This window comes from Elgaria multicarinata, chromosome 1, assembly GCF_023053635.1.
Source record: "Elgaria multicarinata webbii isolate HBS135686 ecotype San Diego chromosome 1, rElgMul1.1.pri, whole genome shotgun sequence".
In the NCBI taxonomy this organism is placed as follows: Eukaryota; Metazoa; Chordata; class Lepidosauria; order Squamata; family Anguidae; genus Elgaria; species Elgaria multicarinata.
Window position 1 is genome coordinate 42239261 of NC_086171.1, and position 17515 is coordinate 42256775.

A 17515-nucleotide genomic window follows, 5' to 3' on the forward strand; every position below is an offset into this window, starting at 1 on the left:
GCAAAGCAGAATGACAATGTGTACTCGTTATTTAGTAGCATTTATCTTCACACATTTAGATAATCAGTTATATAATGCAGATTTTCATTTGAAAAGATTTAATGATGTTACACCTGCATAAACACCTGCAATATGAATCAAGCAGAAAATGTTCCTTTGCCATGGTTTACGTAAGACCCAAAGTAAAGGCCCAGGTTTCAGCTGGTATTAACTCCATTCTATAAATGAATTATACTAGCTCATGCTATCACTACATCTGATTTTAAATCCAGTGGAAATCATAAAGACCCAATGGAACTGCTCAGTTAATAAAGCCACATTGTGAGGGGAGATAGAAGAGACATGCAGGCATTTCAAGAGTCTACTTCAGTCATATTACTAAGGCAGTGGTATGTGTTTTACACCAGGAATATATTTTTTACTTTAGAAACAGGCACTACTTTGGTTTGGATTCAATAGAACAGCCTTACTGATGTTTAAAAATGTCATTCAAAAGACACTTATCTTAATGCACTTGTCACAAGCCAAGTCAGTCCCACTGATATTCCACGGGCAAACAATGACTAAGTGGTTTGAAGTAAACGAATGTCCTGAACAGATGGAATATTCGTAAGAGAATGCAACTGTTCACCACTTATTATAGTTATGTGGATAACTGAATAATTGTTGTGAACTGCCCAGAGAGCTTGGGAAAAAAGAGGCTAAGGGGAGACCTGCTAGAGGTGTACAAAATTATGTGTGGTGTGGAGAACGTGGATAGAGAAACGTTTTTCTCCCTCTCCCATAATACTAGAACCCAGGGTCATCCTATGAAGTTGATTAGTAGGAGATTCAGGACAGATAAAACAAAGTATTTCTTCACCCAGCACATAGTTAAACTATGGAATTCACTCTCACAAGATGTAGGGATGGCCACCAATTTGGATGGCTTTAAAAGGGCTTACATAAATTCCTGGAAGAGAAGGCTATCAATGGCTACTAGTCCTGATGGCTATGTGCTACCTCCAGTATCAGAGGCAGTAACCCTACATATACACCAGTTTCTGGGGAGCATGAACGGTAGGGTGCTATTGCACCAGTGACCTGCTTGTGGGTTCCTGGTCAACAGCTGGTTGACAACTGTGGAAACAGAGTGCTTGACTAGATGGACCCTTGGTGTGATCCAGCATGGCTCTTTTGTTCTTACTGGGCAGTATAGAAATGTAATAAATAAATAAATAAAAATACCAAAGAGCAATTAGGACTATCAATGTTCCTTTAACCTGGGTACAGGGATTGGTGGGATAACAGAATTTCATTGGGAGAAATGTCATAATAAAAAAAAGGCCAATTAGTTTCTTCAAAGGTTCAAAATGACCGCTCCCTGAATTTGGTGTGGCTAACCTTTTAATTAAAAGTGAAACCTCAGTTAGTCCACACAGCACTGATGGCATCCCCAACAGAGAAGGCAACAAATATCCAAGAGTGAAGTTGAATTAACATAATCTCTATTATCTCTATTGTTATCAGCTGGCTTTCAACGGACAGGTTCCACAGCTTTGTGCACAAGAGCCATGTGTTGTGTTTAGCTATATAATCATAGAGACCGTATCCATATTACTTTGCAGCTCTGTGGAGGTAAACCAGGAGTGAGGTCACATATTTAAGCTATTTAATAAACCTGAACCTGTGTCAATCATTCAGTGTATTAAAAGGCTGTGTTGATGTTGTTTATGTGCATTCCTCAAAGTGGGGAATAGATATGTTCCCAAATACAAAGCTTTGATGTTGTTCATCAGTTTGACGGCAGGTACACATTCCGGTTCATGTTTGAACTAGAATGCAAGGCTACTTGAATTCTTCATGAATTTCTAGGACTGAGTTTGCTCTTACAGCTTCATAATGGCCGGCGTAAAGCCATTCATCAAAAGTATTTTACAATTGTTCACTTGCAACAAATGGCATGTCACATGGTCTGGCTATATTAACAACTTGGGATTCCAATATACAATTCAAAACCTTTGCTGTGAGACTTCCTACTGCAGATTTCAAAATTTAAGTGATGTGCAGCAAAAGCGTATGAAAGTCAAGAAGTAGCTACACTACAAAGTAAATGGGATGGCTCTCATGGTTGAACAGCCCACCACTGCTCATTTAAGAAAAGCTATGGCACATGCTGGCTGTAGCGTACTGCCATTTTGGCGCATGCGTGCAGTCATTTTGAACATTCAATGACCATCCAGAACTTATCATGTCATGGGGACCATGGGTTAAAGGTGATCTGTCAGCTGTAGCCTACTGTGGCCACAGTGGGCTGTTTTGATCATGTGAACCAGGTTAATGTCAGTCAGGCAATGACGGGAATGTAATTATGTCTTCTACAAAGACAGTTGATCCAACATATTTTTTAAATTTTATTATGGAGAAATGTCTATGGTTTGCCTATTAAATAGCTGTCTAATGATAAACAGTTGTTACTAAGCTTAATTCATGGGTTTCAATCCAATTATTATTGCCTAATTGCTGCTAGCGGATTTGAAACTTAGAGATTATATATTATTCCTGGCAATTTTAATATTGCTCTTAATCTTCTGGTGCATTTTCACCTTCTTTTCTTAAAACAGAAACTGTTTCATGGTTGAATTATAGCATAAAATCATAATATAATTCAAGACTGCTCTATATTTGTACATTCACTGTTTAGTGCAATTCCATCGTATAGAAATGGGTCTTGAGGGAACATTAGTAAAAATTTAGGACATCAATACTGGAGTTTTTATTTCAGCCAAATAACCAACTGTTGGTTTTAAAAATCTCTCCACACAACACAATAACCCACGATGGGTTAAATAACCAACTGTCGACTATTTAAACCAGCGTTGGTTATCATGCTGTCTGAACCCAGTCTATGTCAAGCCATGAAAGCTTGCAACCACCAAGCCTAACACAGTTCAGCAACCATGTGCTATGGCCTGCAAGATGATTGACAGCACTGACGTATTTCCCTTTTTGCAGTCCAAGACAGGAAAGGAGAAAACAGGAAGCTTATCGAGCCTCTGATGGGCCTGCTGTGCATGGCTGTGTTCTGCTTGGTGGGCCACAAGTTGGGCCACAAGTTGGGCAAAGCTCGTCTAATCAATGAAGATCACCGATCTAAAGCACATACCAAATACACGTTGACAAATTAAGACAAAGTTGTTTTAAATCTTCAGAGGTGCTAGGATATCACATCACCTTTACACAAGAGGGCTGAATAAATTCATAGACCCTTCTTGTATATCATAGGTTTCCTAAGTAAAACCGTCCTACAAAGAACCACCAATAAGGCACACTATAGCAGGAAACACGGTTGTTATCTTTCAACTGTTGGGCATTTACCTGCCTAGCACTGTGTTGTTCTCGGCTAGATGTGGAAAGTACAGAACTGGGTAAGAGCTTTAAAAAAAAAGGGAGATGGAACAAAACAAAAAAGGAAACAAAGAATAGCACAAATAGCCAATGAAAATCAAATAGTTTTTAGAACAAATATTTCCTGAACATTTCTGTAAACAACAAAATCTCAGTGTATTACTCCTGCCAAAAAGAATACTCAGATCTACTTGGAACCATGTGTGAATCTGTCAAGCAAATAAATGACTAATTTAGAATCCCATTCTGCTAAAGCTCATGGGGCAGTTGAATCTAATATTTGTATTGAATTTGCAATTGCTAAAACATGGAAAATATCCGTTATTTGTTTGTATCAATGTCCTGAATATAACTGGGGTTGCTGGCTCCTGAGGGAACCCACTGCCTTGCATCAGATCACCAAATGGAATTAATGTCTGGAGGCCTTAGGAATGTGGTAACACATTTGCAAACACTTTTTTTAAAAAACAGGGTCTTGCGCAAGAGAGCAAGGCTGCCTATCCACTATTTAGCCCACCATATCCACATCCCCTCTTGTCAATTTCATCGTTCACTTCTAGGCTTGCCTTGCTAGTGAACATCTTTTTCAAAAACAGGCTACTTCACATATTATTCATTTCTTAAAACATTTGTATCCTGCCCTATTATTACTGGAATCTCAGGGCAGCGTACAGATAAAATCAGAAGAATATAAACATAAATAATTCACACAACTAAAAATGTATTAAATCATTAACAAATTAAAACTGTTAAAAAAAAGTAAAAGCAATAAAACAATTAAAACTATGTGTAACCGTGGGGAATTTAGCCCTCCGAGGCTTCGATAAAGAGCTATGTTTTAACTTGGCGCTGAAATGAAGCCAGTGTTGACACCAGTCAGGCCTCCAAGGGGAGGGCATTCCATCCAGGGTGCCACAACAGAGAAAGCCCTCTCCTGCATCCCACCGTAGCATATGTCTCACGTTGGTGGGACACAGAGGAAGACTCCTTCAACAGATCTCAAATCTGTTGAAGGCATATATAAGAGAGGCACTCCCTCAAGTACTGAGGTCCCAAGCGATTTAGGGCTTTAAACATCATTACCAACACCTTGAATTTCGACCGGAGGCATATAGGCAGCCTATGCAATTCTTTTAAGACCACCCACCCGAAAAGCTCCTTCTCCTGCAGCTGTTAGCCATTTTCAGTTTCACTCACACACACACACACACACACACACTCCCCTTCATGCTTGTCATTGGTCTCTGTTGTTAGATAAACATATGGGTAACAGAGTAGTGACCAGTGACGGGTCTTCAAGACAAAGCAAGGAGTGAAGAGGGATCAGTAAAGATATGCAACTTTCAAGGCAGAGCAGGAAGTGAGGGTAATCACCCACAGTGGGCTGTCCTGTCATGGAAACCAGGTCATTGTGAGAGTCCCCAAGACAAGAAATTTATTTTTCTTTAATCCTCAGTTTGCTTCCTCACTACATTTCCTTTTCTATGCCACCTTGAAAGCTGAAATAGACACAAACCCTTATATGATCCTTGTAAAAATTATACTTCAACAGCAATTTATTGTCCCAGCTGTTACTGCTCCCCTGTTCTTTTCCCTTTGCCATGTACACGTACACTGATTAAATGGCAATGTTTACTTACTGTGTCATTTCGGCCAAAGAACGTGTATATCGCATACATATAGTAGTCAAAAAGCTGGGACATAAAATGGATCACATCAAATGCAATGGGCTTCAAGATGGTCATCATCTGCATGTATTTGCCTTAAAAAGACCAAAAGAAAAAGAAAAGCCAACAAAAGTTCAACTTTCCAAGCCAAATTGTTATGTAGACATTAGCTGGTTCAGTGTATTCAAAACCAGCTTTCCTACATTATTATTTAAAACCTTGAATATTAGATACTAGTAAAACGCCCAGAATAATGACAGGCAAACAGGGTGCTGGGGGTTGGGTGGCTGTCTATGTGAGTCACACACAAACATGTTCAACTGGATCATGCTTGAATCAGTTGGGCGAGAGAGCTGGGATCCAGGGGAAGCTCTCCGCTGAAGGAAGGTGGTGGGACCGAATTTTCGCCATTCCCTCCTCCCTGCAGCCCCCAGTGCCACTTCACACACTGTTCTAGAGGGTTTCCCAAGCCTCCAGAGCAGATTTTTGAGGGCATGGGGGCTGCAGAAGGGAAATGGGAATTGATGGAAATCACTGCTACACCCTCTTCCTGCATTGGGACTAACCATTGTACTCAGCATTGTACTATCCATGCTGGACCACTCAGTGTCAGGGGAATTATGCAGATTTTGCCCTTGCTGCAACACTGCCCTCAAATGAATGTCTTTGTTTTTATTTGTCTCTATTGGAATATAGCAGCCATTGACTTTTATAATAGAAAGCAAAGGGGGTATTCTAGGTCCCCATAGGGAAGGAGTTAAACCTACTCCTGCCCTGATGTCTCCAGCTATCACTGTTCAGCCTTGCTCCTAACTTCTTCATCCCACGACAGATGACTCATTCCAGCAGTCAACCCAATCCTATGTCGCACATCCCAGGTTGAACGTCTGTCCCCCTCAGAGAGCAGCAACTTAGGCTGTTCCCTATATCAGCTCCACTCATAAAAACTAGGGGCATGACTACTTGTAGTGGAAGCAAATGGCCACACAGAATCTATCAGACATGGGCACCAATCTCAGCCTGTGACATAGGATTCACCATCAGAATGGGTGACAATAACATGAAAATAAGTCACAGGTAAGATTGTCAGTACAGGCGATTGCATTCGACTAGTAGGCACTGGCAGAGCAGTGAGAGATGAGACTGGTACCAAGAAATCTGTGCCAAGATGAACGGAATGGTCCACTCTTCATCGCAAGTTGGAATGCTGGCCAACACAGCCTGTTACAGGGCGCTCATGCTGAGTCAGAAAGTTCCAAAGGATCCGATGCTAGTTTCTGAGCAAGGTCATGCAACTCTTTAGAAGCCTTCTTCTTTGAGTGAGAAGACAGACTAGCCTAGAGACTTTCATCTAGTTTACCAATCCTAAACAGACAGCACGTTTATGGAAAAATATATCATACCACTTTTTCAGTTCCTGCAAAATCTGAAAAAAATAATTGTACACACCACAGCACAGACATATGAGTAACAATCATTAAGCCTATAATGAAAACTATTGACCAATGGGTAAAATAACTATTGTGATGGCTTTCAGACACAGGAACTCAGGCAAGTAAGCAAAACATCAGTGGGGGAAATTTGTAAGGGAAGACAGACAATAAAATACCCTAACGATGCTATAAATAGAAGGTTTCCAGCACACACACACACACACACATCTTTTTAGTAGTCCAGGTAGTCTTGAACCTTTCCTTATTTTCCACTTGTTATTTCTCTCTCTCTCTCTCTCTCTCTCTCTCTCTCTCTGGGCTAGCACACACAATACACCTCTGAAGACAAGAACATTCCCAACTGTTACTGAGTACAGTTGCCTAGAAAGAACACAATATACGTATCAGCTAATCATGAATACATAACGCAAATTCTAGTGATCGCAGAGACTGGAATTGCTACTGATTACATCCATAGTCATCTGATTCACAATTTGTTGATGTGAGTAGTTGCCAAGGTAGCAGTATTCAATTTACAAACAAAAAACAAAAAACCATGTTGTATGAGATTCACCAACTCTTAGTAGCAGAATATCTATCCAGAGAAATGCAAAGAAAATATTGGCCAAATAGGATACCTAAGCTATGTTAATTATGTCACATGGCAAAACACAGAGCGAGAGAGAGACAGACAGGCAGACAAAGACAAAGAGGTCTACAAAAGACAGAGCAGAGCCCATTTTTTAGAGCAGACAGCAAACTATTGCGAGTGGAAATGGTAGAATAATGGTAGCCACTAACTGATTCTACTTTCAAGTGCTTCAATTTGTCCAGAGAATGAAGCGGTGGGGATGATTACCAAGAAAGGATGCAGCGGGGAAATTAAAGCTTTTTATTTTGCTTTCAATGGTTCTCATTGTTAAAACAGTAATGGTACATCTGCTTACCACAGAACTGGACAAAAATAAAGCCACACGCATTCCATTTAACATCAGGAAAAACTTCCTGACTGTTAGAGCAGTACGACAATGGAACCAGTTACCTAGGGAGATTGTGGTCTCTCCCACACTAGAGGCATTCAAGAGGCAGTTGGACAACCATCTGGTATGCTTAAAGGTGGATTCCTGCATTGAGCAGGGGGTTGGACTCGATGGCCTTATAGGCCCCTTCCAACTCTATTATTCTATGATTCTATGATATATCTAATAGTGGTTTTCCATGTGGAAGCACTGAACCAGATATACAAGTTGCACTTCCTCTTTCCTGAACTGCAGGGTAATGCATGGCAAGCGATTCATGCATCTTTCCAGCAGTCTTCTCCTAAAACACATTTGAAAAGTAGCACGATTCACTCGCACTTCCAAGGAATGTATGAAGTCTTCATGTAGGATAAAACACACTTTCTTCGAACTTCATTAATGAAATCAAAAATCCTCTATGCTTTCTCTGAAAGTAGAACTTCCTATCTCTCTTTCTAATTCAAACTCTTAAGAAACCTACATGCAATATAAAAATAATCTACTGTATAATCTTGCAGGCATGGATTTTCCAGACCTCGCTCTTCAGATGGCACATTTACTTAACAGAAAGCACATAGGACAAGCACTTTAAAAAAAACTATGGGGAAAGCAAGGCACTCATCTCCTAAATCTTGCCCCTATAAAATCTTTTTACCCACTAGATGCCAAGAAGATTTCCTTATCCCTGCATCACTCTGCATCTTGACACTGTTTATGTTCCAAGAATATTTCTTCTTTGTTCCTTCCATAAAACAATGCCAATTTTTCAATACTCTTCTTTAAAACTAGCAAGCAACCTTTTTTAAAAAAGGTAACCCCAGAAAGTTCATCAACAGTATAAGCAGTGAAGGTGTTTTTTTTTTTTTAGTATAGAGCAGAAAAACTCCCACTGCTTTTAAAACCATTTTAGAAATCTAACTACCAAATATGTCACAATATGGTTAATTACAGCAAATACCTTTTGCATAGCTGATATACTTGGAAACCTGCTCTAATAAAGTAACTATTAAAGCCATAGCTGCAAGTCCAAATAACCTCTTTAGCACATAGAAGGGCTTTTGTGAATGCAACTGGGTGCCCTGAGAACAACTGCTCATGCTGGGTTGGAGAATGTTTGTTTGTGTTGATGGAATGAATGCTCTGGTTGGTAATCTGCTTCTCCAACCTGGAAACTTCCATTCATCTGTTTTCATGTCCTAGTTAATCCTATACAACAAAACTCAAAAAGCTGTCCCAAGATCTATTTGTTACAGCTACTCTACTTGCACACTCCTTCCTGTTTTGTTCTGTCCATAACTGTCCATACTGTTCCACAATGAAGTAGGGACTCTCTAGCACAGACTTCTCCAACATGATGCCGCCCAGATGTTTTGGACTGCCACTCCCATAATGTCCATCAAGCATGGCGGCCGTGTTGAAGAAGGCTGCTCTAGCAGTAAGGACTTTCTAGTAATGAAACATCTGCACTCGGGCACAAAATTACATACAAATATATGGGATGTATCCAGTAGTGGGTTTGCTTTAATGGAAAGCACTTCTGCGCACATACGGTGGCGCACCTGATGTTCGACACTCCCCATCCCCAGCTACCACTGCTCTTCGCGCAGCACCCTAGCCCATTCTGTTCCGGAGGGACCTTCAGGATCAGCTTTTCTTGTGGAATGGGGTGCTTATGCGGGTAAGGGGATCTGCAAAAATCCCATTTCTAGAGCTGCACGAATTCAAGCATTTTCCACTATGACAAAGCTACCATTGAGTACAACCCTGTATGTTTATGTATTACAATCATGTTACAGCCAAAATCCAAAAGAGAAATAAACATTGAAGTGTTACCTGTATTTCTGACAATGTGAAAGCATTTTTAAGGGTGAACCTGGGGAAAAACTTTTTACCAGGCTGAATTAAAATGTGGTGTGGATGCTGGGAGTCACAAAAGAACACCTCAGTGCTCGGATCTGGCCTAAAAGGCCAACGGTTGGCCATCTGGGCTTTGAAAATAATGAATTCTCTCCAGATTTCCTAAACACAAACCTGGACTCCGGAGCCAAACTGGAAACTTTTGCACAAACTCCATCCATGTAACTGCCAACACAACTAGGGATACCCTTTATAGAAGTTATTAAGGAAATAGATGAAAACTAACAAATTGGGGGTTGGGCATAGGAGCCTTTTCTTATGCTCCTGGCTTGAAACTACTGAACAATATGACTCTTCCAAGTTCATCTAAATTTTGTGAAGTGATATAAAAGACCAAAGTGCCTGCTTAGATTAATAGATCGTAATTCTGCATATTCTTCAAACAAACAGATGCGTCAACAGACTATTAGTTCAGAGAAAGATATTGTGAGTTTGGCCAAGATGTACTGGGCAATATTTATTAACTTATTATAGCAGCGTCCCAGAAGACCTCGAAGCACAGCAGCTCATGCCATTAGGTCAAGTTAATAAATGCAAACACTTTCCAAGCGTAACGAAGTTTCGGGTAAGAGCTCAGAGAGAACTGGACTGCTGGCAAGGACGCAGGAAAAAGAGCTTCCGTATAAACCACTTCAATGATGTTCCCTCATGTCCATCAGACGAAAATCAAATTTGCCTACATCGACTTTGCCCGATCACTTTTTAAACAAATTAAATAAAATACAAATGTTAGAAAGGTAACACAAAGCCCCCAAATACTGCAGGACATTCTCCTACAACGTGAATGGCCATAAAACACATGTGCTGCATGAATACTAACAAAACAAGTACTGCCCCAGGTTCAGCTCTTACATCTTCAGTTAAGATTAGTAGCAGCACTATAACCAAATGGCACCACATTTAGCACATCACTGCTTATGTTAAAATGCTATGGCCATGATCTAAAGTAGCCAGAAGTTGTGCACAAAGGCTAGCATATGGGCACGGGGTTCCCTTGGCTGCAGCTTCTTATGGTGTAATACAGTTCCCCTGAGGTTTGCGGGTAGCTTACTGAACAGATAAGAGGGCGGCTTTTAGACCAAGGAGCACTGCTTTGCGTGGGAAGCTCACTGTGGAGTCCATTGGGCCAGAGCCTGTGCATATACTTCATAAGCTATTTGTCAATGTCTTTTCCACTCAATGATTACAAAATGGAGGTGCTGAAAAGGTACCCAGGAATTGCTCGTCCTTACTCTTTCATTTTTACATCTTGAGTCACTACTGACTTGGGTTAAGTAAAGTATGTTTTGTACATATGAACATATGAACATGAAAACAAGGCCTTGTTCTTTTTACACATGTATTTGTTTGTTTGTTTAAATTTGTTCCCTCACAACAGGCCCCTTTCCCTCCAGGTGAACTGGATATTATTGTTTTTTTCAATTTCACACCACTTTCTTTAATTTGCAAACTAATTTAAAATCTTTGCCTTATTCATCTTCAAAGGAACTCAGAATGGGGGCACTCTGATCCCACTCTTTTACTTGCAGAAGGAGAAAGGTAGTGTCAGCTGACTTCACCCTCTATCGGCAAGCCTCTCATGCCATCTCCCCAACACCATTTGTAAGGGGCCCTCAATTCTCAGGAGCAGATTTTCAGAGCTCACAGAGGGTTTCAGAGGAAAAGGAGAATCAGGAAAGCCCTGTTGCACTCAGAGAAGGGAAACTAGGATTCAGCAATTATTTTACATTTACAAAGAGTACTGGAGAACTAATCTTCAATTAACATTTCTTCCTTTCCTGCACTCTCCTTCCTACTCCATGTGAAACCCACGATAACATAGGTGTGTTATTAAAACGCATGAACTCCATTACTTTGCATGAAAATAAATTGAAAGCTGTTTTCAGAACTATTGAAGCAAAAGAATATTAAGCTCCTGCTACAAAGTTTTTTGTAAGCATTAACATTTTGGTAATACGCTGCACACACACACACACAATGAAAGAATACCATATGTAGTAAGCATTAAAAAATTAAGCCAAGAAACACTTTCACTTACCGACAAGTCTTATTACATTAAGGGTAGTGTTGGTTAAAATGGGAGCGTTCACCTTGCTGAGGCAATAATCAGATCGCTTTCTGCTCCTCAGAGTTTCTCGGGAAATACTAGGTTAAAAATACAATTGTTGTAAGTACATACAAATATGCTACACCACACAGATGAGGGGAAAAATGATAATCCTTTTATATTTTCTTTGTGCTGGTATGCAACATTTATACACACACACACACACACACACACACACGAGTCCAGTTTCTAATTTTAAAAAGTGGAGAATGAAACTTTAAATTTAAATTATGAGTTCTAAATTCAAATTATTCTGGCTCTTTCAGTGACCTTGGCAAAGTGATTTTACTTCCCCTGTTTAACTTTGCCAGAAATGAGGAAGATTATAGTACAACCTCACCAAAAATGTCATATATTACCAGAAACTTTAAATGGAGATTCAAAAAAGGAAGACCAAGCATTTCATCTGTAACTGCCTGAGTTGTCAGAGAATCCAACTTTTCATGTCTGCAATTCAGGTGTCAAACATTTTGCCTAGAATGAAGCAGCAGCCACCTTAAATGAGCCACTTTACCATGCTAGTATTCTATTTGGAGAAGCATCTTTCACATCAGGAATGACTGCTTGCTTCTGAAGAATTAGCTTGCCTCAAACCAGATGTAGACTTTACTGCAGGAGTGGGCAACTCATGGGCCACATTATTTTTTTATTTATTTTATTTATAACATTTATATCCCACCTTTTTTCCTCCAAGGAACCCAAGGCGGCATACATAATCCTCCTCCCCTCCACGTTATCCTCACAACAACAAGAGAGTCCGACTGGCCCAAGGCCACCCAGTGGGTTTCCATGGCCAAGTGGGGACTAGAACCCGGATCTCCTGACTCCCAGTCCAACACCTTAGCCACTACATCACACTGGCTCACAAATGCAACTGTTGCCTGCCTTTCATGGAGCTCACAAAGCCTGTTCCACCCAGGCAAGGAGCGAGTGAAGAGCTCTTTGAAAGCATCAATTCCAGTGCATCCAAACTTTCAAAAGCTCCCCCACCCCATTAAGTGATCAATGGGGAATAGCTGAATAGTGTAAAAAATGAAGCTGGGCTGAAGATAAAGTTTGCAGTGCCCCCATCCACTTTCCCCCACTATTCTCCATATAAGAACTACAAGAACCAGAAGGATCAAACCAAGCTCTCATTGATTTGTACCATAAAAGCTGCAACACCAAAATTCTCTATAAATATTTATTTTCTCATGGTTCTCAACATGACCCTTATTCGTTTCTGTTTGACTCTACGTCACCACTGATCAGTATGCTAAGAGGCCATGTTCCATCCATGTCAGAGGCCTGCATTACCCTGAAGGGCTGCCTGCTCCCAGGTGAACTTGGCCACTCTGAGTTCACCCTCATAGGCTCTGCTCTGGGTGGCCCCTGCTTTTAGAGGTGAGGCTAATCACAACCAGAGATGGAGCCTTTTCTGAGGCAGCATCCCGGCTATGGAATAATCTCCCCGCAGACTTGCTCAACATCTACTCTACTGACTTTCAGATGCCACATGAACAAGCTTTTATCCTCCTCTGCTTGAAATGATTGATTTGTCTTTTTCTGCTGTTATTGTTGTTTCTATGATAGGGATTGTTATTAGCATTTAATTTACTGTTACATTATTTCTAGTAGCTTGATTTTATACTTTTTGTTAGGCACGTGGAAGTGTTTAAATGGTGTCCTGGGAAACCCTGAGGTTCCTCAGATAGTTATCAGGGGTACACTGGTGAGAAGATCAGTAATGGTAGACAAGACCCTTTTAAAGATGTTTGCCCAATTCCAACCAATATTCCCCTACAAAGAAGAGCTGCACAAGCTCAGGTTTACACAGATAGATGTTCGGCCAACAGACCTGGTCAGCTATCTCTTTAAAGAGAGCGTGTCCTACAACACGACCCTAGAGTCAACTACACTGCACAAGACTTCCACAGCAAATGCCCGGAGCTGTTGCACAGAACCAGACTGAGGCATTTTGCTATCTGATACAGAACCAGCAAATGGTCATCCCATCCCCTCAAAATCAATATTTAAAGTACCCAAGCATGGATGGTTACTTGGCACCTGAAACAGAAAATCCCACTGCCTCACTATGGCAATCATCATCATCATCCTTTATGAGACACTCAAAATCAGGGAAGGCCCTGTGACCAACTGTTGTGGAAATGGTTCCCTGGATGATAAGGCGTTTGAAAAGGCTACTCTATATCTTTCAAAGTCTCAATAAGAATGAGTCGATAGACAGATATTTATTCCTATTCATGTCATGATAAATAAATCTTCATGAAATTCAGAGGATGTATTCAAGGTACCTTTTTACAGGGGCATCTCCAGTCTGCTCATCAACAAAGTCCCTTTTCAGTTCTTCAGGAACATCGCTGTCACTATCATACTCTTGATAGGCACTCTTTTCCTGCTCATCCGATTCATACTATCAAAATAAAATGTAAGAGCTTTCAGTTCCTTCACAACAGCCCAGAATGCACATAAAACGACTCAGTAGTCCTCAGACTTAAACTCTGCACAGAGGTCTTTTTTATTAAAACATTTATATGCCGTCCAATATCACAAGAATCTCATTCCTCTCCTGACGAATGACAAGACACTCTGCTCACAAGACAAGAGAATATACATAAAACAAAGCTACAATATTATAGGGAAGGATAGAACAGTGCGTTCTCATTTCGGTATTCATGCTGTGCTAGCATAAACCGACAGTTGCGCAACAGGAACCCATTGCACCAGCTACTTTGTCCAGGCACTAGTTTAGGCTAGAGCAATGCCATTAAGTCTAGTGGTGGGACACCACTGCATACTATCCATAGATTTCCTAACAGGAACAAATATTTGGTCTAGTCAGCAACTTATGAGATACTAGAGGAGGGTGTGTCTCTCACATGACTGTCCTTGGTAAAATGTGTTTCATCCCAATGTAACCAGCAGAGCTCCAGGGATGGGACAGACCAGACATTTTAAACAAAGTAAGAACAAATTATAGGGATGGAATCAGATTAATCCTGGATCAACTGCACGGACAGAGGTGGACTTCCTCACCCCTCTTTCCCAGAACAGCCCCTCCAGCCCCCTGAAAATGCTACACAGAGGCCCTGTTCAGAAGACACCTTAACACATGGCTTTAACCACGGTGGTTAAGCCAGAAAGCCAGGAAGTGTTCAGAAGACACCTTAAACCATGGCTTTAACCATGGTGAATAAAGCAAAAGTCCTTATTCACCATAGTTAAAGCTGTGGTTTAAGGTGTCTTCTGAACACAGCCTGGCTTTCTGGCATGATTAAAGCCATGGTTAAAGCCATGGTTCAAGGTGTCTTCTGAACGGGCCAAGAGAGTCAGGAGACCCTAATGAATGGGGTGAACTGTGATGTGGGAGGCAGGGGGAGGGATGAGGCAGAGAGACCTTCTACAAGTGTAGCCCTTTCTCTTGTGGACAGAGAGCCTTACTCTTGCAGACAGCAGATCCTGGATCCAACCAATAATCAGCAATTTTCTTTAAAATATTTTAATGCTCAACCACTAACAAGAGCAGCTTTCAGTTTAGAAAGAGAAACTATGCAACTGAAACTTGGTCTAAATATAAGATGCTATTAAATGGTGATAAATTTCAAATCACCATGATTTAAAATACTAGCTAAGTACCTTCAAATAAATTACTGCCATGTGTAAGATTAATGAAACCCACTTATAACGTCCGCAAATCTAACCCTGTCCAATCAGTTTTAAGGAAAACATGTATATAACTCTCTCTCTTTTTTTAGTTTTCTAATTTCCTCCTCACAGAATGTTCTGTATTACAAATGCCAAAGACAAGCCAAAAGATTGCCCAACACAAATTCATTTTCATGTCACTCTGAGGATTTGGTAATACAAAATGCTATAAATTTAGGTGTATTCTTGCAAGTAGTAACAGCAATGGAGAAAAACAGCAAACTCTGCAAAGCCAACATCTGTCAGTCTTTATAATAAATAGAATACCACTTAGCATTACCACAGACAATCCAAAACAAGGTTACAGAAGAAGAGCAACACCACTTACAAAAAGGCATAGCCAACTGAGAGTAGATGTGATCATTGTGCCCCCAAGTGGATGTTTCTGAAGATAGTCCTAATTCTACCTAAAGCTGACGCAAGTCTTTCTAGCAGAGGAAAGGCCATCCCCGATAGGGATTAATCATGAATTTGAACATTAATCTCATCATCTGGAATTGTATGCACAAAAAGCAAAAATAAACCAGTGGCTGGGCATTTGCTTGAAAGAGGCTCACTTGAACTTCAGCTAGCAGCAGCGGTTTTAGAGGAGATCCATATATAAATTACACAGGTGTCTGGAGTGGTAGTTCCATTGGTCTGATGAAGTAAAACCAAGAAAAGGGTTGGATCCAAATTTAATCTGGATCAAGTGCACTGACAGAAGGGGACTTCCCCACCCCCTCCTTCCCACAGCAGGCCCTCCAACCCCCTGAAAATGCCACACAGAGATTCAGGGGATCCTGCTAAATGGAGTGAGCTGTGGGGAGGGGGATCACCCAAAATCAGGCAAGGGGACCTTCTGTGAGCGGAGTCCTTCCTCTTATGTAAGGCAGATCCTGGATCCAACCAAGAGTGTCTTTTACTACCTTAAAGACTAACAATTGTATTGTAGTATAAGTTTTTGTGGATTAAAGTTAAGTTGCATGGTCACCTAGGGGTAGGGAGAGAGAGAGAGAGACTGGGTTCACACAACACACTAATCCACTATAGGTTATCATATAGTCTGAACACTGTGCATTTTCCGCAGGGTGAATAACGTGTTGTCTGAACACAGTGCATTTTCTGCAGGCTGTCATGTTGTCTGCCTGCAGCACATTTTCTGCGGAGTGGATTGTTAACCATGAAGTGTGGTTTATTTTTTCCAAACAAGCCACAAGCACTCATCCAGCCCACTGCCACAACCAGGCACCAATCTAGCACATCCAAAGCCTCTCTTGATGAAGGCAAGGAAATAGATTGCTGCATGTCATCCACATGCTGATTGACAGCACACTCCAAAACTCTGGATGACCCCACTCAATGGTTTCATGTAGATGTTGAGTAGCATGGAGGTCAAAATCGAACCCTCCAGAACCTGATACTGAAGAATGCATAGGACCAAGCACCACCTTCTGGAGCTGACCATCCAAGTAGAAGCAAAACCATCGCAATGCAGTACCTCCGCTCCCAATTCAGACAGTTATCTCTAAAGGATACTATGAAGGATGGTATAGAGAGCCATTGAGTGATCAAGGAGACAAGGTCATATGCCCATCTCATTCCTGACAAAGATTATTGTACAAGGTGACCAAGGCTATTACCATGCCAAAACCTGGCCTTAACCCTGACAAAAATTAATCTAGATAATCAGTATCATCCAAGTGCATCTACAGCTGTTTGGCAACACCTACTAAAGAACCCTGCCCTAGAAAGGGACATTTGCCATCGGCCTAAAATTATTAAGATTTCTGCGTCCCGGGAGGGTTTCTTCAGGAGGGGTCTCACCACCATCTCTTTCAGACTGCCTAGGATCAATTCCTCTTGCAAGAAGGCATTAATCACCTCCCTGCCCCAGCTGGCTGTTCCTTCCAAGCCAGTTTTTAATAAGCCAAGAAGGGCAAGAATATTGTCAACATGTTTGAGCTTTACCATCTGAAACTCATCCAAAAAAACCAGGACAATGCTGTGCTCTGCATTGCTTATCTGATTCACCTGCTGTAACACTAGAGACTAAGTCCCAGCAGATGCAAGAGATGTTATCATACAAGTGCCTAGCAAACCTATTACAGTCGGCTTTAGTCTCCATAGGGCAAGCATGCAACAGGCCCCGGATAACCCTGAAAAGCTCCACTGGGCAGGGTATAGAGGATTCAACGGAGGCACCAAGAATGCTGTTTCTTTGCCATCCTCAGTGCCCCTGAATATACATGACCAGTCTTGGATTGCATCCACTAGGAGTTTTTTTTCTATCAGCATTCA

The 17515-nt window shown here is 41.1% G+C and overlaps 1 protein-coding gene across 2 annotated transcripts in view; it reads right to left on the reverse strand.

Annotated features, from left to right (window-relative positions):
- Positions 1-17515, reverse strand: part of VPS50 (VPS50 subunit of EARP/GARPII complex) — an 86303-nt gene that overhangs the window by 20010 nt on the left and 48778 nt on the right. For both annotated transcript variants that reach the window (XM_063126663.1, XM_063126654.1), the window contains exons 19-21: positions 13825-13943; positions 11462-11568; positions 5028-5149 (exon numbers count right to left, since the gene is read on the reverse strand). In XM_063126663.1, coding sequence (XP_062982733.1) covers positions 5028-5149; positions 11462-11568; positions 13825-13943 — 348 coding nt within the window. The remainder of the gene's footprint in view (positions 1-5027; positions 5150-11461; positions 11569-13824; positions 13944-17515) is intronic.